The sequence below is a fragment of the Dryobates pubescens genome, chromosome 11 (genome assembly GCF_014839835.1).
Source record: "Dryobates pubescens isolate bDryPub1 chromosome 11, bDryPub1.pri, whole genome shotgun sequence".
Classification (NCBI taxonomy): Eukaryota; Metazoa; Chordata; class Aves; order Piciformes; family Picidae; genus Dryobates; species Dryobates pubescens.
Genome location: NC_071622.1, coordinates 8,125,118 through 8,149,831, shown reverse-complemented (window position 1 = coordinate 8,149,831; position 24,714 = coordinate 8,125,118). Strand labels below are relative to the sequence as shown.

The 24,714-nt window shown below is 47.1% G+C and overlaps 1 protein-coding gene across 2 annotated transcripts in view; it reads left to right on the top strand.

Moving 5' to 3' along the window:
- The first annotated feature begins 332 nt into the window (after window positions 1–332).
- Window positions 333–24,714, top strand: part of RNF220 (ring finger protein 220) — a 231,760-nt gene continuing 207,378 nt past the window's right edge. For both annotated transcript variants that reach the window (XM_054165291.1, XM_054165290.1), the window contains exons 1-2: window positions 333–450; window positions 7,167–7,907. In XM_054165291.1, the coding sequence (XP_054021266.1) occupies window positions 7,283–7,907 (625 nt within the window). In that variant the 5' untranslated portion in view covers window positions 333–450; window positions 7,167–7,282. The remainder of the gene's footprint in view (window positions 451–7,166; window positions 7,908–24,714) is intronic.

Genomic DNA, 24,714 nt, shown 5'->3' with positions numbered 1-24,714 from the left:
GCACGGTGTATAATAAAGACCGGTCCCGGGCAGTAATGGCGAGTGGGTGACGTGGAAACGGAGGGGCTAGGGGAGAAGCGGCGCCCCTGGAAGGGGAGCAACCCCCGCGAAGCTCCATTCGGGCAATTCCGGGGGCTGTGCCTTGCGGGTGGGCGCCGGGTCCTGGACTGCATTTCCCATACTGCCCGAGTGCCCTAATGTATGCAGTGCTCAGCCCGGCTCCGAGTGCGAGTGTGTGTGTGTGTGTGTGCGTGTGTGCAGCCGGAGTCCCTGGGAGAGTGGAGGCTCATTCACTGATGAGAGCCGGCACTGAGAGGCAGCACTGCTCCTTCCCTCGCACCCCCGGCGCCTCCCGCTCTGCTACATGCGAGCCGCGGGCGCGCACCGGGGCCAGCACGCCCGGGACTCCCCCGCTCCCCGCACGCCGCCAGCTCCGCCGGCACCCGCACCGTGAGTACTGGCCACCGGGGCCGCCCCGCCACACGCAAACTTTGCAGGGCAAGTTTCTTCCTCCCCCCCCCCCCACCCCGACCTCCCCCCCGACCCCAATCCCATACCCTCCTACCTCCACCCCGGCCCCCCGCACACTCTCCCCCTTCTCCCTCTCCAGCTCCGGGAAAGCCGGGCGGGTCGGCAGCGGTGGCTGCAGGGAGGGCCGGGTGGGTGGGGATCGGCATGGTAATGCCGAGGGGAAAGGCAGATAAAAGCCCCCCCCACCCCTCGCACCCTCGGCGAGCCCCGAGCTGCCCGGATCCTCCCCCCGCGGTGGCTTCCCCGGGGGGACCGGTACCACCGAGGGATCAGGTGCCGGGTACAGCCGCGGCAGCCTGGCTGGGGACGGGCTCGGTCTCGGTGTTGCGGGAGTGAACGTCCCGACCCAGGCATCGACACAGATCCCTCGCTCCGAAATAGATAAGGGTCTTTTTAACTTTTCTTCCCCTTCCCCCTTCCCCCCGCCCTGTTTTTTTTTTTCCCTGGTGGGGCAAGGCAGGGAGTTATTTCCTCGCTTCCCTCCGCTGCGCAAAGGACCTCGCTCTCTCCACGGTGGCTCTGGGCAGCGACAATTCCATTTCCCAGCGGCTGCAAAACAAAAACTTTTTTTTTTTCCGAGGAAATAAGCAGATCCACGCACCCATCCACACGGGGGGGTGTTGATTATTGTGGGGTTTATTTTCTTTTTCTTTTCTTTCTTTTTATTGTTTTCTTCCTCCAAATACATAAACGAAGGCTTTTATTTTGCAATAAAAGTATCTGGGGAAAAAAAAAATAGTAAATCACCCCCAAACAAACCAAACCCTCCCGCGTTTCTGTGCGCTAAAGAAACACTGAGCAGCCACTGATTTGATTTACTCCGAAGCTTTCATTTTTACCACCGCGCAATCCCCGTGCGAACTTTAGTTTTAATCCGTGCCAAAAATGCCCGATTCCCTCTCGAAGACTGATTTTTAATTTCCCTCCTCCCCCCTCCCCCCCCAGTTTTTAAACGCAAGTTGTTAAATAGCCACTTAGCTTAATTTTGGACGAGGCTGAAGTTTGTCCAACATCCTCGCCCCTCTTCGGGTCCTCCAGCCCTGAAAGATTGCCGCCCTTGCCCCCGACTACTCTCAGGTAGGAACCAAACGCCTGGATCTCACACGCCGCGTTGTAGTGGTTTTATTATTGCAGATAAAACAAAGGTAGAGACGCGGTTTAAATTGTCAGCGTTATACAACGAATGAGCTAAAATTACTCCACTTGTGAAGTGCGTAGCTTAGAAAGCGAGCAGAGGTGAAAGGAATTATCCCTGTTTTCGCTTTAGGTCCTTTAGAAAACTTTCTGGATCATCCAGCGATGCGATCGAGAAACCGTAGGATTTTCTTTCTTTTAACCAACCACCCAGCTCTAGCCCAGGGAAGTCTGTAAATAGGTTGGAAGCATGGAAAATAATTCTTCACCTTCAGATCTAAATACATAAAAACCATCTGGTTGACCACAATGAAATCATTAGGAACTGTCTACTTAAAGAGTTGTATTGAATGCTTGTCCTTCCACACAGGAAATGTGTATGGTAAGTGATTGTTGCAATAAATCCAAACAACTCTAGTCATCTTCGCGTTTGATGATCTTTGTGACTTGGGCTTTAAGGAGGAAGAACTTGGGGGGTGGGGGGGGGAGGAGGGAAGAGAAGGCGGCTTAACGGGCAGTACCGACCGGGCTGGGGGGGGGGGGGCTCTCCCGCTGCCCTTCCCGAGAGCAAATAATTCCCGAGGAGGCAGGAGAGGAGCAGCCCCGGCTGCGCCCCGACCGCCGCGTCCCGGCGGGGTCGGGCGGAACCGAGCCTTACCGGGCCGGGCCGCACCGTACCGAGCTGTACTGTGCCGTAGCGGGCCGTGCCCGCAGCCCCGGCCCTGCCAAACACCTGTTTAAATTTGGCGGCGGGGAAGCGGAGCGGTAGGGCTTGGTGGCGTCGGTAGGCTCCAACCCGGGGCTCGCCCCTTTTGATTTTATTTTATTTGGGTTTGTTTAACACCCCCCGGGCGGGAGGGGAAAAACTGGGAGCGGGAGGTGAAGGAGGCGGCCGGCTGGTGTCAAGCTGCTTGGCTCCTCTCGCCAGAGGGGCCGGTGCCAGTGCCTGGTGCCGGGGCACGCCTGCCGCAGCGGGGCTGCCCGGGGCCACGCCGCTCGCCGTTTTCGTTCGGATTTCGCCAACTTAGGAACGGGTCCAGGGGCCGAGGGCCGGGGGAGAGGCGGTCGGCAAAGCCCTCGGTAGGTTGTGGGTGGTTGTGGTTTTTTTGTTGTTGTTTTTTTCCCCTTTTTTTTTTTTCTTTTTTCCTTTTTCAATCTTTTTTTCTCTCTTGCCAAACCCCCGGAGCTTCCTGCCCCTGCCGCCGCCGGCGCGGGCAGCACCCGTCCGCCCCGGGGGCTTTTTCCCTCCTTTCCCCCTCCCCCCCCCTTTTTTTTTTTCTGTATTTTTTTTCCCTTTTTCTTTTCCTTTTTTTTTTTTTCTTTTGGAAGAAGTTTGCAGGAAAACAAAAGCTGCGGCTCAGTGCGGGGCGAGGGGGCAGCGGCCGGGGCCGGGGCTGGGCCGCCCCCGCCGGCAGCTCCTGCGCTCCTTGCTCTCCTATTTATTTATTTTATTTTATTTTTTTAAATTTTAATTTTTCTTTTTTCTTGGTTCTTTTTTTCCCCCCCCCACACTTAAACCGGTTTTCACAGCAGCTGCCCGGTTTTGCGGCTGCAATTGGCATATTTCACGCGCTGGAAAAAAATTAACTGTTTTTCCTTTGTATCTTAATCCAGTGATGAGAGCTCTCCTTTGTTGGCTTTCGAGCTTTCATTTGTTTTATTTATTATAAGGAAATCCAGTTTGGTTCAAATATATAATCCATTTGAGCACTTAAATCCCCAAACAGCTGGCATTATTTTGTTTTATAATCTTTGGCTTTTCTGCATAGAGCATATTTCTAAATTCCTGCTTGACATTTATGGGGAAAAAAACTTTTTAATGTAAATGGCTATTGTTATTTTTCCCCCCTTTTTTTTTCCCTGGGTGTCTCCTAATTTATATGCATCATCAATTTTCCTGGATTTCCTATTTTTTTAATATCCCCCCCCCCATAGCTTGTTAATTATTTTTTTTTTCCCCCAAGAAAACTTTGTTTCTGGAAGCAGAAAAATGTTAATTTGCCCCATTATTTTAATCTCTGCCATTTGGAAATGGTTGAGAGACCACAAAAATGCAACCTGTTGTAGAAACCAGAGTGGTGTGTTATGTTTATTTTAATCGATAGCAGAGAGGTGATTTAGTCATAGGAACTCTGAGTAACATTTTAGTAAAAGATCTGCCGATTTGGTGGCTGCATATGGGGTGTGCAAGTGCTGGCATATGTGCCTCTTTCCTTTCAGGCTGGTTAGCAAGTGGGTTTTACGCTGATAACCAGCAGTCACTGCTGTTTTCTCCACTTGCTGGGTGTTTGTGATGCCTGCTAAACCCAGCTCTGTCATGGCTTCTCCTACTTTTATCAGACTTTTCTCTCAACTAATTCAGCCCAGGGCTATAACCTTTGTAAGCAGAGGAACCAAAACCGAGCCGGAGATAACTGATTACAACTTGTTCCTCGTTGAGACATTTATATATATATATATATTTATGGTTCAGAGCTAAAGGCTGTTGATTCGATTTGTCCTGCTTGTGGCGTGTATAGCCTTGTTAGTAGTGACATACACAGGTGGTTTGTGTGCACCTTGAACAGGGGAGCTTTAAAACCCAATAACTATGCACAGAGGTAGCCGTGGAAAAAACTATATTTAAAGAAACAGAGTTTGTTTTCAGTTTGTCTGTCTAACCTTCGTACTTGGTAGATAGTTTATGTAGCTTCCTAGATTGATCTCCACCCCACCCCCCCTCCCTCTGCGCCTTGTTTAGTTAATGCAACAAAGACTTTTTGCAATCTGTTTGGAGTTTGTCTGATGCCGTGGAAAAGTAGCTGCTGATTTATTTGGTTGCTTTTCGATTTCTGTCTCTAGCCCGTCTTTTCTCCTCCTTTCAGCGGGGATGTCAGCTGTTATTACTTCCTATTGATCCCTTTGCAAAGTGAGAAGTGAACTAAAATTAATGTCAATTCCACTGCTCGGATCAATAGCTGGAGTTATTTTAATCTGGATTTGCGCGAGGTGCTAAATTAAAAAAAATCAGCATAGAGGCAGAAAAGTAGCAGTGCCTCGCTCCACCTGTGCCCACAGCCTGCCCGGCACCCAAACGTTCCCTCCAGCTGATTACCCTGCAATCCATATTTTTTTAATTAAGAAGGTCAGTTAGTTTTCTTATTTTGGATTCTCTATTTAGACCTATGACATTTTGACATTGGGAGTGTATTAACGATAGATTTTCATAATGACTGGTCCGCTGCAGCCTAATCTGCTCGCGTTGCTGGGGGTGGGGGGTGGGGTGGGGAATGTGCTGGGTGAGAAGGGAGCAAGAGAGAACGAAAAAGGAAGTGAGAGCTGGGGGGGGGGGGGGGGGGGGAGGAAAAAATAAAAAATAAAATCAAATTTGGCTGGCTGAGATATTGTAATGTGTTGATTTATTCCTGGTGTAATGAAGTTTGCAAACGAATAAGCGGCCGTGGTGATTCACAGTATCCTACAGGAGTGTCAAATGTTGTGGCCAGATTACTAATTTATGAAATACATTTAACGTAATGGGCTGAAAGCACCAGTAAAAATAGAAAAGGAGGCAGAGGGGGTTGCCTTTATTTTTTTATTTATCTTTTTTTCCCACCCCCTCCTGGAAATCCTTGTTTTCCTGTGATTCCTCAGGTTCACTTCCATGTTAATGACTGTTTATTTCTGAGAATGGTGGCTTATTTGCATGCATCTCTTTGGATATACAGTCGTGTGTGTGTATATATATATATATATATATATATATATATATATATATATATTTATATTTACATGGTTGCATAAGCCTCCAGCAGCTCCAGATTTGCTGGTGGCTCCAGGTTCCTGCTGTCCAGATCATCCTGGTGTGAAGCAGCAGAACGAGTGTACCTAGGACTGCAGCACTGACCAGGATGCCCTTGGTGTCTCTTGCTCTCCCTCTCCCCCTCACTCTCTGTGGTGAGAACTCAATGGGAAAGTTATTTAAAATTTGGAAGAGAGCAAATCTGTTAATGTGAGATACATAAACTGGTAATTTAGCAGTGATGTCTGTGAGGATGGGTGCCAAATGAGGAAGCGGAGAGATGATGTCCACTCATCTTCACCATTAATAACAGTCGGTGGAGCGGCTGGATACAGGATGGGAGAGAGGAAATGTTATCAGTGAACTGCATTAAAGCCCCAGACTGGATTTCATACACTTTGTTAACCTAGGCTTCCTCATTCATGGAGTACAAAAGGCACTCCATTAGGGAGACACTCTTTCACTAAGTTTTATTTGAGATGTTTGACCCTCTGGATTTAAGAGGCACAATTTGTAACAGCTTTTTATTATTATATGATTTTTCTGGCCCTTTGAGCTCCAGCGGCTGGTATATTGTTTCAAAGTTATAGTCCTTGTATTTTAAGCTGGGTTGTGAGGCCTGAATGGCAGGCAGCGGAAGCTTAAAAGAAAAGACACGAGATTGATTGGGGGAGAAAATAACAACACAAAAAGCCAGAACGAACTGGGGGAGATACCAAAAGGAGCATTTTCCCTTCCTTTCACCCTGGGAGGGGGTTGTGGCTGGCTGGCTGGCTGCAGCCAAGCGAGGAGGCTCAGCGAGATGCGAGGCAGAAATTTTGTTAACATTTTCCTCTAAATGTTAATGGCACATCCAGGGCAGTTTACAAATCTACTTAAGAGTGAGTGCATTAGGAACTAAAATTAGTGATCCATTCTCTCTTGTCCCCGACCCGAAAGGCAGACTCTTGCGGAGATCAGATGGCAGAAGCACCCATTATGATTTTAAATATTGCCAGAGACGCCAGGCGTTTCACTGGGGAAGTCTCTTCTCCTTTGGCTGACAGAGCCTGTATGTGTGTGCACATGTGGGTGTTTGTGTATTTCACACATGCACCCCTACACCATCACACTCCTACATTCCACTGGTGTGTGTATATACATATGGAGGTGTCAAGTACTATGTGTGCAAGTCCTTGCCTACCCATATACACTGTGAGAGTGCAAGGAAGTGTGTGTCTGCTGCGTATGTCTTAGGCACCATGTACAGCATCACCATGTACGATGGGTTATTTGGGTAACTATTTGTGATGGGTGTTTTTGTTTTGGTTTCACTTGCACACACCCCCAGGCAAACTGTGGTGCACCTATGTGTGGGCTTCCTTAAGTTTATCGCAATTGTATGTACGTGCCTCTTTTGCCATATAAAATTCCAATTATAATTTGGAGTCACTATGTTAATTTCAGACAGAACCTTGTTTATTAGTGGGTTATTAAATCTGCATGTTATTATATTTGGTTTGCCTTTCATTCATCTGCACTAGATGATACCCTTTAACCTGGAGGGCCAGAGCCGATTCCGTTAGTGTGTGAAGTTGTCTATTGATTTTCTTGAATGAGAACAGTGATGCATCTCTAGCCGGTCGGTGGTAGCACATGTGGCCACCCTGCTGCTGGAGCATCCCAGAGACTTGAGCGCAGAAACCTAATTGGTTGTTTTCTCTCTTCTGTTTCTTTGCAGCTTTTGGAGGGTGATGATGCTCCAGTAATTTTCCCGGCTCCATTCCCAGGCATCGCTTTGCTTTCCTTCCAGGAAAGATAGTTCTGCTTGTGATCCTGCTGAGGGAAGAGACTCCGATGGACTTACACCGGGCAGCATTCAAGATGGAGAATTCACCCTACCTCCCCAACCCGCTGGCCTCCCCAGCGCTGATGGTTCTCGCCTCCACCGCTGAAGCCAGCCGTGATGCTTCCATTCCCTGCCAGCAGCCAAGGCCTTTTGGAGTCCCTGTATCGGCAGACAAGGACGTGCATATCCCCTTTACCAATGGCTCATATACTTTTGCCTCCATGTATCACCGTCAAGGTGGGGTGCCAGGAGCATTTGCAAACCGTGACTTTCCTCCATCCTTGCTTCACCTCCACCCCCAGTTTGCACCCCCCAACCTGGACTGCACCCCGATCAGTATGTTGAACCACAGTGGTGTTGGGGCTTTCCGCCCCTTTGCATCTACTGAAGACCGGGAGAGCTACCAGTCAGCCTTTACACCGGCCAAGCGCCTGAAAAACTGCCATGACACTGACTCACCCCATCTGCGCTTCTCGGACGCTGATGGGAAGGAGTACGAGTTTGGCACGCAGCTCCCCTCCAGCTCCCCCGGCTCCCTCAAAGTCGATGATACAGGAAAGAAGATCTTTGCTGTTTCTGGCCTCATTTCTGACCGGGAGACCTCATCCAGTCCTGAAGACCGAAGTGACAGATGTAAGTACCTCTGTTGACTTGTCGGCTCTTCTTGAGTTGCACCCTGTTGAGATACTCAACAGGTGATTGTCCCACAGTGCTGTGGCTCTTGCTGAGGGCAGAGGGGAAACCAGCCTTTCCTGCCTGCCAAGATCAGCTGCACAGCACTGCTGTGTCTCCTCTAAGTGGACATTGACAGATTTTTAAGGTGAGGTGCTCTTGAAGAAAACTCATCTTCCAGCACACAGGTGGAGAGACAAGGTTGACCATGCAGAAAGCTGCCCTGTTGCGAGGCTATAAGTCCTGGTGTGTGTATATATATATATATATATATGTATAAAAACAGGGATGCAGCTGGAGCATGTAGCCAGAAACTTTCCCAGAGCTTGTAGCAAATATGTACCCACTGCTGCTTCAGGTATTTCTTTCTGATCTTTTCTTCATGCACACTGTTCTTAGAGCAAATGCATCATGTTCAGGATTTGTGCCTCAGGTTAGGACAAAAGTGCCTTTTCCTCTGGCGAATTTAAGAATATTGAGCTCTCACTTTGAGGCATAAACCCAAACTCTTTCTTGCAATTCAATAAGCTGTTGCACCGTGTAAGTTCTCTGAGTGTTTTTCCTCTTTGATTACTGTTGAAAATGATGTGCCCTTTAGCAGATCATGGTTGGACTGAAGGAAACCAGCCTGCATGCTCATGACTGTAACCCCCTGCTCACCATCACCGTGTCCCTGTGTGATTTCCCACATGGAGGGGCAGAGCAGTCCTCCAGGAAGGGCAGGCTTCCAGCTTTGGTGAGCCAGGAGGTGACCCATGATGGGGAGTGGTCTGGAGACATCAGAGCGTGGTACCCTGAAGAAGAGCACTAACTTACGCTTAGAGTTTTCCTGTAAGCCTGATGTGTAGACCAGGGAATGAGCGGTTTGCTTTTCACATGGATTCCTTTGTTCTGTTGAATTTGCTTCCTAGAAGACAATTTTGTTGTTGTTGCTGCTATTATGACTATACCTTTTTGCAACAAAAACCTGCTGCACCGCTCCTTCCTCTTCCTTTCAGGCATGATTTTTCTTCTCCCCTTTATGATGCCGAGGAGAGTAATAGAGACATTGTGGCTCTCTCTCCCCTGTCGGCACTGCTTCCTCAGGCTGTCTCCTTGAATTAGGCACTGTGCTAACTTACCGGTGCTAAAAGGCATCTGCCTAAACCCGGCGTACCTTTTCAATAAAAGTCATCGTAAAATCAACCTGCCTTGTAAATCCATCGCTCCTTGGTTTTGAAATATGCTGCAAGTGTGTCTTTTATGCCAGTGTTTGTGAGGGTAGGACAATTCCCACTGAAGGCAGAAGCCGTATATTCCTTTCACTATGAATGTGATCTCTTATCTGTATTCCCCCCCCTCCTCCTTCTGATCCGTCCCTGACCATGCCACTTCTTGCGCCGCAAGCTCCTTTCGTTGTCCAGCATATCCTCTCCCCTCTTTTGGGTCTGTAGGGGAAGCGGCTGAAGGCGGGAGGCTGTTTGGATGTATATATTTATGAGCCAGTAATATAATTATCTTGGTTGGGGAGGCAGGTGAGATGGCAAGGCTTAGAGACATCTTTGTTGACGCTCTTTCCCTTATCGATATCCACCGACTGTGGAAATGAAGCTTGCTCAAAAGAATACTCCGGGAGATAGCAGCAGAGGAACGAGTCCGCTGGCTAAATGAATTTAAAGCGCATCAACTGCTGTGGATCTTGCTAGCAAAATCCTGTCAGATACCTCATTTAAAGAAGTAGATCTGTTAAATGAATTACACCACATGTAGCACAGCTGCGGACAGATGGATGCACCCACATCCAGCACCATGCCTCGCCTTTGCCAGCGGCGTGTGCCGAACGTGGGTCAACTCCTTCCTGGGAGCAGAGGGGGCTTTGCCTAGGCAGGCATGGTGGCACCTGGCCCCCCAGGCCACTGTTGCTGAAGCTGGGCAGGGACCTGCCAGGGAAAGGAGCCAGAATAAAAACTTTGAGGAACTTGGGCAGAAGTGGAAAGCATTTGGTTTTGTTGTTTTGCTTACCCATGTTGTTAAATTTCTTTAAGATGCTTTGCTGCACAGTAAAGCCAAGCAAAGGCAAGATCCTTGACATTTTGTCAACACTGGAATTTTTCTGTAACTACCAGGACAGTGTATGTCTGTTGGCTCTCTATCGTATCCCCATCACATATAGATCCTGCACCATGGCAACTTTGCTCCCATTAGCACAGCCAGTTTATTTGGTGTGTGCCTGAGCACGTATGGGTGTGTTTGCTGGAGGCCAAGGGGGCAAGCAGCGGAGCTTTCTAGAGGGTCCTAATGATCTTCAATGTTGACCAGTAGAAAAGAAAAACTTCCTCAATGAGGAATTTGAAAGATCACAGTTTGCAGATGGAATTGTGATCCTGCTTTACACTGACTTTTGCATGCATGTTTCTGGGGTTTCTATCTAAACGTCTACTTTGTAGGAGGTTTGCTGCCTCTTATTCTTGGCCCCTGAGAAGTTCTGTGGATTCCCTGTGTAATTGTTACGTGTAACCCTTTGTAAAAGCAGCCTGCTGGTGCTGCTGCTGGAGAATCTTTTGCAGGTAGGTGGCTGTAGATTCTAGGCAAAAATGCAATCAGGCTTTCCTACAAGAGCAAGCAAAAAATGGTCAGATTTCCTTAGAGCAGCGACACCTTGACGTGCCTGATGAGTGCTTTTCAGATTTACATGGCTCAGTCCTTCAGCTGTGTTTTTCAGATTCCTGAAAGGGTTTGCGTTCCATGGAAAGTGACCTACTGTGGTTGCACTGCCTATGCTTCTGTACGAGAATCTTTTTAGAACAGCACATTACAATGTCTGGTTTATCCCACAGTTTAAATGGTGATTTTTCTAAGACACTTGCCTTTTTAATGTTAATTTTCATTTTTTAATTTTTAAATAAAAAGTAATTCAATGCACTAAGTTTTAGTTTTCCAGGAAAAAAAAAACCCCAACAAACAAAGCAGCTTTACACTTGAGATACCTTGCAGCAAAATGAGAATCCAAACTCAGGCATTTTCATCTCAGGAATGTTTGAAAGTTGCTCTGTTTAGTCGTGGGAGCAAAGTCTCATCCTCTTTTCACCAGGGGAGGAAATCTGCAGAATTCAGTAGAATTATTTGGAATACGTGCCTGATGTAATCCAGATTAGCACCTGGCCCTGTGAGAGAGTGTTTGTGCAATGGAGATTGCTCGGTCTTTTGGATGAGCCTCTCTTTACTTTTAAAGGAGGGGGTTGCTTGCTGGTGGTACCCATGCCTGTGCGTCTCATGAAAGGAGAGAATCTCCTTTGGGTGCATCTAGGGGGGATTGTGCTTCTTGTTACGCAGCAAATTGGGCTGAGATGCCACCGCTCGGTCAAGTTGTCTCTTGCTGTGAAATGCAGGCACTCAGGATATCCAGAACCATGGAGCACACGGAAAAGTGGAGCCTGTGCTTTCCAGGCAGAAGCAGATAGAACGTGTACTGGATGGACCTGTTCTCTTAGGTGCTTACTAAGAAAAACAATGCCATTTGTTAGAGTTTAGGGGCTCCTTGTAAAACATGTGTTAAAGACACTGGGAGACACATTTTATGGGTTTCCTTTAATAAGCATACAATAGTTGAGATTCCTAGAAGGTGTGGAAATAAATGGCATGTTCCTTTCTGCAAAAGAGATCTATAGCCCTGTTGTAAAATTGCAAAGGGAAAAAAAAAAAGAGAGAGAGAGAGAGAGTGATATCTCTGGTTTTATTCTTTGCTTCTAATAAAATCTGTCCCAGTGGCCTTCTCTATCCAGTCACCATGGCATTGCTTTCCCACAAAGGGACAGACAGAGGGCCATGCTGAAGCTGGGATCTTATGGTAAAGAGCTGGACCTTGTCAGAGCAGACAGTTCTTTTGTCCCTGCAAGTCTGCCCATGCCTCTGGCCTCCTGAGGACTGCAGACAACAGTTTCCTGATGCTGCTTGGTCTTCATCATGTGCTGCCTGTGACTTCTTGTGGAGTGCACCCTGTTGTGTCAAGGTGATGTTCTACATACTGGCCACTGGCTCTCCAAGCCTCAGTTTCCTTGTTGGTGCTAGTGACTCTCGTCCAGCTCTTGGTGCACCCTGGGGATGAGCAGTTGAGTTGGTGAGCACGCTGCAATCCTCACGTGTCTCTCGGGACGGGTGGTAAAGTGGGGGTGGTTTTATTAACACTCTTATTTTTTATAATCAAATTTCATCTTGGACACAGTCAGTTTGTGCTGTAACCAGTTCCTCTCCTGCAGGAGAGTTTGTGAGTCATGTTAGTGAGCTCTTCATTCCACTTCAGAGTTTTAAAGTACATCTCTTGCATGGAGTTAGTTTCCCTCTTGAAACAATTGGTTCATCATTGATCAAACACAGGTTGCACTTCAGGCAATGAGCATTAGGGCTCTGATGACTACAGCTTGAATTCCTGGATTATGTAGTGCTTTGGAAAGAAGACTGAGGATGTCTCTACAGTTACCCTCTCAGTCAGGTGTGTGTGTTGGGCTTTGTGCTGATGGGCTGGGACTTGCGTAGAGAGCTGTATGTGTACTTATGTACATGTGCTGGGGGAAAGAAGGTTTGTCATCTTATATTCTGTGCTAGAACAATGGGTTGGAGAGGGAATGCACACATGCACACATCCATTGCTCATGCTCATGCCTCTTGCTGCTGGGATGCAGCACTTCCAAGGCTGGTAGAATTTGGGGTGTAGTGGCATTTTGTTGTTCGTAATAATCGGCTGTGACCATGGGAAATTGCAGGCTTAACATTGCTTATGAAATAATGAAATAAATCAAGTGGAACGTTTGCTTTCCATCACACAGTGCCCTGCATGATGTAGGAGGAGTGAAGAGCAACAGTGGATTTTTTTGAAGGGGTGGGCAGGCAGATGGACAGCAGCAGAGATGAGGGCCACACATCCATCCCTGCCACACCGTGCGCTGTCCTCATGGAGCAAGATGTGCTGCGTGGAGAGAGGTCTTGCAGCAATTGCCGCCTTCTTCTGCTTTTCTGGCAACAGCCTTCCCGCTCCCTCTGCAAACTGTTGCCGAGACTTCTTTCCATGCTGTTTGGCTTAATTGTCTTGTCGGGATAAAGAAATGTTTGAACAGTTAAAGTGGGGAAGGGCTTGATGGGAGCAGCCCCTGCCGGCTGCAGGGCCATCTGGCCTGCCTTGGATCTGCTGGTCTCCAGTTTATATTTCTCTTTCTGTTATTTGGGGCTATCTGGCGCACTCGGAATACCAAATCACCATGGTGAGAGAAGGGACAGGGCTGTCTCCCCCTCCGGCCTCCCCTTCCCAGCAATTGTTATGCAGAGCCCGGCCGGGTGGCTGCTCTGCTAGCAGCCCTCATTTGCTGTTCTCGCTGGGCGCTCGGCAGAAGGATGGCTTTTAATTGATCGTTTGAGGGGGAGGGCTGGGGCTGTTTTCTCCTCCAAAATGTTTCCCCGCGCAGCCGCTGCCATCCGGACAGCTTTCATATCGTCTCAACCATGCCAGTGATGCCTCGTCCCCTTTCCCTTGCTTTTTGGATCCTCCGGGAGTTGGTGTCAGGGCTTGTAACTGCCGTCCTCGGAGCGCCGAGCAACAACTAAATGTCATATTTATCCATCTCCTGCTGGGGAGATGGGCACAGACAGAATAGATATTTATCGCTCCTCTTTTGCCCAGTGTGCCTGAATGCTGGCGTGAGGGTATTTAATGTACAATTGCAGCGTGAATTCCCCATCTTGCTCGGTATTTCCCATCAAAACCACAGCCCCAAAACCTCTGGCCAAACCCTGCTTTTCGAGAAGGATTTAATCACATTAAATCTTCAGCCCCATCGATCAGACTCGGCTACCGTCACAAAACGGTGGCAGAAGAAGTGAAGGCAGACTCTATGGCTGCTGTGCTGGGTTGGGGATCAGGAATCCCGACCTCGGGCGCTGCTTGGAGCCACAGTTTCCTGATCCCTAGCAGAATAGCAGTACCTCCCTCACGGCGGCGTGTGCCGCTTTGATATCTTCTGATAGAAGACACCAGGCAAGGGCAAAGTATTAGTATTATTAATATAGTACAGTTAGTAGAATATTATGAACTATTATAAATCATTACTGCTAAACTACAGTTATTAAAGGAAATGACCAAAGTGCACTGTGTGAGCCAGGCTCTCTGACAGTAAAAACACACTTTTATTATTTTACTTGCTAACTTGCAAAATTCAAGAGTTAGCAACAGTTTCCTGCTTGATCAGTGGTGACTGCATAAGGAATTGGCCAAAGTGTGGGGGGCAACTGGCATACATTTGAGGGGGGACAGAATAAGCATCAGAACTGCTGTGATCTTTCCTCCCTCCCTTCCTTCCTTCCTTCCTTCCTTCCTTCCTTCCTTCCTTCCTTCCTTCCTTCCTTCCTTCCTTCCTTCCTTCCTTCCTTCCTTCCTTCCTTCCTTCCTTCCTTCCTTCCTTCCTTCCTTCCTTCCTTCCTTCCTTCCTTCCTCCCTTCCTCCCTTCCTCCCTTCCTCCCTTCCTCCCTTCCTTCCTCCCTCCCTCCCTCCCTCCCTCCCTTCCTTCCTCCCTTCCTTCCTCCCTTCCTTCCTCCCTTCCTTCCTCCCTCCCTCCCTCCCTCCCTTCCTCCCTTCCTCCCTTTCTTTCTTTCTCGTTCTCTCTTTTTCTTTCTCTCTCTTTCTCTTTCTTTCTTTCTTTCTTTCTTTCTTTCTTTCTTTCTTTCTTTCTTTCTTTCTTTCTTTCTTTCTTTCTTTTTCTTTCTTTCTTTTTCTTTCTTTCTTTTTCTTTCTTTCTTTTTCTTTCTTTCTTTTTCTTTCTTTCTCTTTCTTTCTTTCTTCCTTCCTTCCTCTCTTTCTTCCTTCCTTTCTTCCTTGCTTTCTTTCTTTCTTTCTTTCTTTTTCTTTCTTTCTTTTTCTTTCTTTCTTTTTCTTTCTTTTTCTTTCTTTCTTTTTCTTTCTTTCTTTTTCTTTCTTTCTTTTTCTTTCTTTTTCTTTATTTCTTTTTCTTTATTTCTTTCTTTTTCTTTCTCTTTCTCTCTTTCTCTCTTTCTCTCTTTCTCTCTCTCTTTCTCTCTTTCTCTCTTTCTCTCTTTCTCTCTTTCTCTCTTTCTCTCTTTCTCTCTTTCTCTCTTTCTCTCTTTCTCTCTTTCTCTCTTTCTCTCTTTCTCTCTTTCTCTCTTTCTCTCTTTCTCTCTTTCTTTCTCTCTTTCTCTCTCTCTCTCTCTCTCTTTCTTTCTCTCTTTCTCTCTTTCTCTTCCTTCCCTTCCTTCCCTTCCTTTCTTCTCTCTTTATTTGATGATTTCAAGGTTTTTAAGGAAAGACACATACTCAGGCATGGGCCTTATCCTGCTCTGCGGGAGCAAAAGTATCCAAGGCAACAAAGTCTTAAGAGTTTCTGAGAAAACAAACAAACAAAAAACAAACAAACCAAAAGTGAAGGTGTTTGTGAATTGTTGCTGGTTGCTATTTGTTTGACATCATTTGGACAAGTCCCATTAAATGCTAGCAGCAGATTCATTTTCCCCTCTTTGTTTGCCTTCCAAGAAGCAGAAAACAGACATAATTATATTTTACGTGAGACTGTAAGATTTCCTCTCATCTCTCTCTCTCTCTCTTTTTTTTTCCTTTCTGGCTAATATCTGCAGCTATAAAATAAATTCCATTTGTACATAGATGGTGTTAGACTGAGGTAAATAACTGTCATCTAAAATCTGTCTAACCTTAATCTGCATCAGGAGCATTACAGAGAACTGTACCCATTTGTATAATATTAAGCTTTATTTTTATTATGGATTTCTAATGCAAATTCCTAGTGGGGCAAAGTTGTTTTCTTTCAGTGCCACATTCCAAGCAAAACAGCCACTGAAAGCAAATTGTCACCATTTTTATTCTGTGGTTCATGTCACTGGTGCTCTTTGATCACATCAGTTTTTCCTGATAGCCTATGAATTTTTCACCTCTCTTCTTCAGGATGGAATAGCAAATCTGGGGACTTCCGAGGACAATTTTCAGTTATGCAAAGCAATTGAAATTGTTTGGGAACGATGGATTTCTATTTGGGAAATGTTAAGATGGGATTGGATTCCCATACAGTGTCCTCTGGAAAAGGGCAAGTGGCTTTTTTGGTTCTGGTTTGGTTTGGGTTTTGTAGCTCTGCACATGTAATCTGTACATGTGGCTTTCTCCCCTTCTATGCAACCTCACTGTTTGTGTGCTTGGCTCTGCTGGTCTGGGCAATCTCTGTCTGTATAAACTCACAGGTTACAGACATCTGGGGCAAATGTATCACCCTGAATTCTGTTTTCTTTACATCACATCTTAGTGCTGAGGGATTTTCCTGTTGCTTTTAGTGTCTTGGCCAGAGTGGCAGTCCCTCTCTGGACCCTAACCCTCAAGTCAACAAAAGCTCTGGCTGAAGACGTGTTGTGGGTTTTGGTAGTATCTGTGTCTATCCTCCTCATTGTCTTGTCTTACTAGAACATGGATGGTGGTTGTGCTAAGCCAGGCAGTCCTCTTTAGCCATCACTTTCTCCTCTCCTTCAACCGTTTGATGATGTATTGAATTGCAGCAGTACCCTGAGCAACAGAAGAGGAGGAGAAGCAATGTGGGGAAGGAGTGAGGCAAAGAGAAATTTATTGTCTTAAACGCAGATAAAATGGGGAGGGAATACTGGTGACAGTGAAACTACTCATTGAGTTCAGGTGTGGGACACTTCCATGGTATTTTTCTGCACTTGGGATGTTGGTGCTAATCAGTATTGTTCAAAAACCTTCCCTTTTTTTGGTAACTTTGGTAACAGTGCTTCCTCACTGAACTGCAGAGCAAGAAAGTGGTTTCTTTTACTTTTTTTTTCTTGTGAAGACCAGGCTGTTCTGCAGTGAGAAAAGGAAGGCACTAATTGTATCTAGCTGGATACTCCTGAAAGGAAGAGCTGGAAACTGTGTCCTTGCATTCCTCTAGGAGCACCAGTTCTTAGTAACTACCAAGAGCTTTCACACATAAGCTTTTTGCTGGTACAGTCCCACAGCTTTGCTCGTGCATTGCCAACATGTGATGCTGCAGCCCTGAGCAGGGGGAGAGGAACAGGACGTGTCCGGCTGCAGATGCTGGGCTGGCTGGCATGGCTGGCTTCCTGAGCACAGTCTTGTTCTGTGGAAGGAAGGTGGAGCATTTTGCAGCTCTTGGATGAAAACTAAACCAGAAAATGCTGGGGCGTCAGACAGGAGGCAGGCTGCGTGCTGCCAGGGTAAAGGCTCTTTCTGGCAGGCCTCACTAAATGCAATAGGTTTTGTAAACAGACAAAAAAGTGCCTGCCTAACCACTGCCCTGATGGACCCATCTCTTTCTACTGGGACTTTTGGTACTTTGATTCAAATGAAGAACTTTTTAATTAAAAAGGACTCAGCCTTTTAATCTGATTTTGATACTGTTTCTCTGCACTTTAGGAAATAACTTGCAAAGCCATTTAGAATGTGAAATGTCTGTCCTGGAACATCCCTCGCTATGAGGAGGCATAGGATAGCAATCCCTCATTGCAGAGAGCCTGCTTTGGCAGCTCTGCTGGGGTAGGAAATGACTTGGTACCAGATTACAGCTCTTCCTTCTACTCTAAACTTGCTTCCGATATTGAAGCCCTGTTCTAGGGAGAGGCTCCACAAAATTCTCTACCAGAGGCCCCCACTCAAGCCCCCATGCTGTGCTGGAAGCAATGCAAGAGTGTATATGAGTGAGCAAGGAAGAGTGTTGTGGGGACAAATGGCATCCCGGGTGCTGCAGCTCAGGCTCAGTGAGCGAAAACCTTATCAGAGTGGCCTGGCTGTGCCACAGCAGATCCACCCCACACCCACACCAACCTTTGGCCCTTGCAGGCTGGAGTGAACCTCATCTCCTCATGGCTGTTTGCAGTATGGAAGGTCCTAATGGCCGTGGATAGGTGGAAAGTTCCATCTCAAGTGCTGGCTATCAACACAGGTGAGAGGGATCCAAGCCAAACACTGCAGCACCATTGAGGGGGCTGCAGGAGCTCACTTCCTTCTTGTTGTTTATTCTCCTCCTTGCAAACCAGTCTCACTTCTCATTACCAGCACTATAAGTTGGAGGTGAGCCTCCAGCAAAGTTCTCAGCTGGAGTGATAGCTTTTCCCTCCTGAGCACTTTTCCTTATCCTCCCTGAGGTGGCACTTTGACCACTGGCCTTGGTTGCTTTTTTTTTTACTGTGGAGATGAAGGAGCAATCAATGACCTTGGTAACCCTACGCAGAGCATGAGCTGAGGAACTTAACGGTCACAATAAAAAGTTGCCAGCCTGAATGGATTCATACATCAGGAGGTGCCCCTTAGGAGAAGGGGAGAATGAGCAGCTAAATTCTTATAACCCTGCTTCTTCACCCTCTATTTTGCCCTTTGCTCACTGTACAGACCTGAACAGGGCTGCTGGTGTTGCTTCTGTGTCCTCTGCTCACAGGATTGGTTGCCACCATCTGTGTTGCTCCTTCCTTTCTGCACGTTTGGGTTCACATGCAGAAGTGTGGTTCTCCAAGAGCTGTTCTGGTTACAGAAGAGAGGTGGTGATCAGCAGCCTACCTTCACTCAAGATTTGGGGCTAACATGTTCAGGGAAGCTGTGTTGAAGATGCCTGGAGATTCATTAGTAAGGGAAGCAGGAGTCTGCAGACCAGAAATAAAATAGTAAGATCCAAAGAGGTCTTTGAGAAAGAGTGAAGTATAAAAAAGTGCTCTAAGTTATTTCTATCTTAATTTGACCAATGTGTTGGGCCCAACCTTATGTTGGGTCCAGGACCAGAATAAGTATGGTGATGTTTGGATCAGGGCTGGCATACACTGGAAAAAGTAAGCCATGAAAATTTGCAGATCTCTGTCTCCATTAGCCAGAAGTGATGTTCCCACCATCTCATTATTTTCCCCTCTTAAAATGAAAACTACACATTAACTGTGGAAACAGGGGAGGATTGTTGGAGCAAGACAGAGCTGAGCAGAGAGAGCTTGAATTGGCCTCGCCTGCTTGTGACTGAGCTGTTGGGGGTGTTGTAGCCTGGGGAAGCTGTGATTGGCACGGTCCAGATCAGGCCCCGAGTTTTTCAGCACATCTCAGGGAAGAAGGGGCCTTAAACTGAAGACAAATTCTTCACCTTTGGTCATCTCTTCAGGAACACTGTGAGGACACTTGCCTGAAGCATATGCATATCCCCCCCTGAGTGCCCAGCCCAGGGAGTGGGCACACCCTGGTGAAAGCTGGGAGAGGTTATGATGTCAATGAGAAACATCTGGGTTTGTGTTCTCCCAGGTGTTGCCAGTTGTGTCTGGGTTGTTAGCTGCACCTGGGCAAAGAAGAAAAGGAAATCCCCGGGTGGTGTGATGGATTTTGCAGACCCTGGGAGGAGCAGGCAGTTAGACACCACTTGCTGATAGTCTCCCTGTTATGTACTCAGGTGACTCCTGGTACTTGGGTGATCCAGGACCCACTTTTTTTATGGCTAAGGAAACATGTCATCAACTTGTCACATACTGATTACTTCACTTCTGTTGCACTTTTCTAGCTTGACTGGTGTGAGGCTATTGAAGATGAAGGGCACATTTATTGGCAGAGCTGAGCATGCCTTCTCCTGGCAGCCACGAAGAGCAGGAAAAGGGAAGGGCTGCCTGGGCAAAGCCTTGAGCGTAGGTTGTGCTTGTGCTGTGGACTCTATTGACCTTGGACAAGCAGAGTCATTTCTCATTGCCTGTCTTTAAAGCAGGGGTTGCAATACTCTTGTAGTACAGCCATGTGCTGAGTGTGGTTGTGTTCGCTTTGCAGAGGTGCTCGGGTCCTGGGACAGTGGTTATTACCACAGTGTCCGGATGGTTACACCAGGGCTGAAAAAACTGTGTGTGGGAAGGGATGGAGGCTTAATAACCATTGTCATTGGGGTTTTATTCTGAAGGAAACAGTTGCCAGATTATTTCTTAATGAAACTTGGATGAACAGCTGAAAGCAGTGACTAGGAACAGTCGAAAAAGAAGCGGGGTGGGGGGAGGGGGAAGATTTGGAGTAAGGTAGATAAAAGTGAGAGATAAAAGAAATAATGCAGGGAAGGATGAGTAATCGACATTCTTGGAGTCGGAGCACAGGCTCTGGCTTCCTTCCTGAGCAGTAAAATAAAATAAAAAAAAAAAAAAAAAAGAAAAGGTCTTTACAACAACAAAACTCTGGACGCACTGGTTTCCTTCCTGACAGGCCCAGCCTCGTGGTGTTTCGATGAGTCCTCACTGGCAACCAGGGCTGATCTAAAGGCCAAAGGCAGAAAGATCGGGGGGGAAGGGAGAGGGATTTAACTCTTTGAGCTCTTCTGGAAAACCAGAGATGTCCTGCTCTGTGTGGGTTCCTTCTGCCGTCACTGGAGCACGAACAGTGTTTGTTGTGGCGCAGAGGTCTGAGAGGTGGTCGGTACGTCTACCCGAGTGCTTGGTCGCAGTCAGGTGTCCCAAAACAGCAGTATGTGTTTTTAAGCCACGTGGATAAAATTCCTTGGGCTGTCTGTGGTATGACATGGAACAATAGCACCAAGGAGCAAGGTGAGAGTGGACTGGCAACTCTAAGGAGGAAGCCCTGACACACTACGGTTGCTGTCTCAGACTGGTTAGGCCAGTACTTGAGTACCGTGTCCAGTTCTGGGCTTCTCAGTTTAGGAAAGACGTTGAGTTGCTGGAAGGTGTCCAGAGAAGGGCAACAAAGCACAAGCCCTATGAGGAGAGGCTGAGGGAACTGGGGTTGCTTAGCCTGGAGAAGAGGAGGCTCAGGGGAGACCTTATTGCCATCTACAACTATCTGAAGGGAGGTTGTAGCCAGGTGGGGGTTGGTCTCTTCTCCCATTCAACCAGCACCAGAACAAGAGGACACAGTCTCAAGCTGCACCAGGGGAGGTTTAGGCTGGATGTTAGGGAGAAGTTCTTCACAGAAAGAGTGATTTGCCATTGGAATGTGCTGCCCAGGGAGGTGGTGGAGTCAGCATCACTGGAGGTGTTTAAGAAGAGACTGGATGGGGTACTTGGAGCCACGGTTTAGTTGATTAGATGGTGTTGGGTGATAGGTTGGACTCGGTCATCTCTAAGGTCTTTTCCAACCTGGTCTGGTCTATTCTATTCTATTCTATTCTATTCTATTCTATTCTATTCTATTCTATTCTATTCTATTCTATTCTATTCTATCCTATCCTACTCATAATATCCAGTTTCTAGTGAAGTGCTGCTCCAGTATCTTTTGTTAGCACACTTACCAGCTGGGAAGGAGCTGCTGGGTGCACAAGAGCCTGTCATGCCCCAGGAAAGTTCTGGGCAGCTCGCAAAGAACCAGGAGCATGGGAGGGGAGAGTCAGCGTGTGTTAGGTTGAATGGCTTGGGCAAAGCCTGTTTTGCAACTACCTCTCTGAGGCTCGCCACTCTCCACAGGGTTCCCCTCTCTGAAAGGTCGAAGCTACTTCTTAATTCTCAGCAGCTGACAAAATATTTATTTTCAGGTACTTAAAATATTATAATTCGAAGTGGAGTCCAGGGCCCTGGCTGGAGCTGAGCTTTTGTACTAACAGCTTCAGTGAAATGCTTTTTTCCTCCTACAACTTGCCAGCAAATGCTTGGAAAATAATTGTGGGACAGTCATCCCTTTAGTGAGCAGATCAAGAAGATTTGAGACTTGCCAGAGATTTTCAAAGGACAGGCCAAAGGTTCAAGTTGTTGCCAATTCTATTTGTCTTAGCCTTTATACCGACTTTTGTGTCATTAATTTCATCAAATGTCTGTGGGTAAAAGGCACCCAGCAGGCTGCTGCTTTTGCTGAGCTCTCTGGGTATGCTTGGACACCTCTTGGGAAATAAGCCCACCTTTTTGTCTAGTAAGAGAGTTTAATTCCACCACAGCCGCAGCAGCTTGAGGCTTACCCACCAGCATGCTGATCATAACCTGACATGGAGAGAGCTGCCCCAGGGGAGCAGTACCCATGAGCTACTGGTGTCCTTTCTGCAGCCCTTTTAAAATGGGTTTTGCAGGAAGATGTGCATGTGAATGATGCTTCCTTAGTGGTACCTGTAGAGACCTACAGAAATAAGGTGACTTGCTTGGATTTTGTGAAAGTTACTGAAATGAGGGTTCAAGAAGGAGAGGTGAGCAGAGGCCAAGCAGGAGAGAGTCCAGTGCCCTGAATCCTGTTCCTGGCCCTGCTGTTGGGTCTTCAGGGTATTTTCAGGGATGCTGGCAGGTCATTCTGTTGATTTTGGTAGGCAAGGCATCTCGGTTGAATTCTTAGCAAGTGTTGCCCTTGCTAGAGTAACAACTCCTTGGCACTGTACTCTCCTGTGGGCTCTTCAGCAAAACCAGCAGGGAGGAGGCTGTTTTTCTCTAGCAGGATCCCTGCAGGAAGAGCTCCTTGCCCTTCTCTTGTGCTCTTGTACCGCAAACCTCTTTTCTTGGTTCTCCCATCACTGCCTGCATCCTGACAGCTGCTTTCCTACCCTTTCTGCCCCAGTGCAGCCAGCCAAGCACATTAATTTTTCGGCAGAAGTGTTGTAATAATTAGGCAGCTCGTCGGAGGGTTTAGCAGTACTTAACCAGATGTGAAAAGACTGGTCCCATGGTCCCTGCTCTGTCGCTGGGCTGCAGCCAGCTGCCTTTTCCCGCCTGCTCAGGTTGCCTAGAAAGGGCTGTAGGAGATCTCCCTGCTGCCCTGGCTCCTCTTGCCTCTCTTCTTATGCTAAACACTCATTTGTAAAGGAGAAGGAGGGAGGGTGGAAATCCTTGGGCTATTTGGGAGAAGAGCAGCAAAGAATTAAAAGCAGACACCTGCAGTGCTCAGGCTTGAGACCTCCACCGTTAACTCTTCCCAGGGCAGCGTCCTCCAGGCTTGTGGCCTCTCTTTTGGTGCCTGGCAGGTCCGTGAGGCAGGGTGCAAGGGCTGGAGTGGGTGGTGGTGCTATCCATGGCTCTGGTTGGCTTCTCATTACATATGATCTCCATCAAATTGTATGTGATATTTATATATATACACATACATACATACATATATACATACATATATATAATCTCCATCTCCCCTACCTCAGTTTCTAATGGGGACAATGTTGCTTCCCTGTCCACTGTGCTCTATAACACAGGCCAGTGTTATTATCACTAACATGGTCATAAAATGAGGTTGTAATAAACTCTATTGTCTGCCTAATCCATGTTAGTGGGAAAAACTGTTAGAATACATAGAATAGAATACATAGAATAAACCAGGTTGGAAGAGACCTTCAAGATCACCGCGTCCAACCCATCAACCAATCAAACACCACCCAACAGAGGAGGATATTGGCCTGGATGGGCCCTTGGATTGAGTCATTCTGACAACTCTTAACATTTGTATAGTAAAGTTTTATAAATACACACTGGCACTGTGTATTATGTTTGGGGAAAAAAAATAAATAAGTCTATATACAACCTATAGGTTTATGGTTAGAGAGGGAAAAAAAAAAGAGGTATTAAATCAGCAAGACCAAGGGAGCAGACAAGAGATAAAAATGATGCTGTATTATGCTGGAACTTATTGAAAATCCCAATGCATCCTTTTTGTGTAAATAGTAAATTCTTTTCCATGTTCTGAATTTCTTTCTTAATGTGTGTCACGTACCAGAATCGTAGCATGGACACAGTTGCAAATAGAGTATGTGTTTTATTGTGAGTATTATACTGCATAGCAGAGTAAGGGTGTTGAATATTGCAGTCGGTTACACGGAGCTGTAAATGGGAGCTACCTGCTGTTCTGTATACAGCAAGCTGCATATTTATTAGTAAATACCAGCCTAGGTGAAATAAAAATAAACCAGGAAGTTGTATTAAAGACTTCAAGGTTTAAAACTAGTTTGCATAAAGCTCCTGGGATCCCGCTGCAGGGAATGGCCCTGCATTTTCTGGCATTAAGTCTTTTCCATCTGATTTTTCTAGTTCTGTGAATTTGAAAGCCCCTGCTGAACTCCCCCGCTCATCAGTTTGTGGAATAATTCATAAGTGTTTCAAAGCAGGGTAAAGATTGAGCTTGGGGCTGGAGTAATTGCAGGTCGGCTCCTTCCCTGGTGTAGCTCCAGCTGAAGGTATCCGAGGAGCTCTGATGGGTGAAATGCTGAGGGGCCGTGGTTGCCTGCAGGCGTGAGGGCGCACAAGCCACACACGCATGTGAACCTAGCGGGCAGGAGGGCTGGCTTGCGAGTGGAAAGCAAACCCCACGCTTCCTGGGGGACCTGCAGGCTTTCCCACTGACAGACACTTCTCTGGAGATAAAGGCATCGTGGCAGAGCGTGGACTCCAAACCGAGCAATGGCTTCTGAAATACCCGAGTGTCTAACCTAGAGGGAGCTCTCCTACATGAAGAATGAGAATATTGACGCAGCCTGCCCGAACGGCTTTTAGCAGGTGTATCTTCAGCAAACTTCGGCCTTCTGCATCCTTGGCTGCTGCCTCTGGGTACCACATTTCCCTGGGCTGATGTACAAAGGGTTGGAGAAGTCCTTTGCAATCCCAGCTACACAGGGACCAGAGCCTTGCTCAGTCTCCAGAGGTCACTTCTTGGGGAAGTTGATGGAGAGTTCCTCTAGTGAGAGCATTTCTTCTATCTTTCCTGCTCCCAGTAGCACCATCACACCTCACAGATGAGTCACAGCCAGTGAGATGCCAGGCACCTGCTCTTTACTCTGTGGGGAGGAGGAAAGGTTCCTCAATGAAGAACAGTCGTCTGGTGACTGCCGAGGGTGCTGTTAACAGGCTGACTCACAAAGAGTATTTA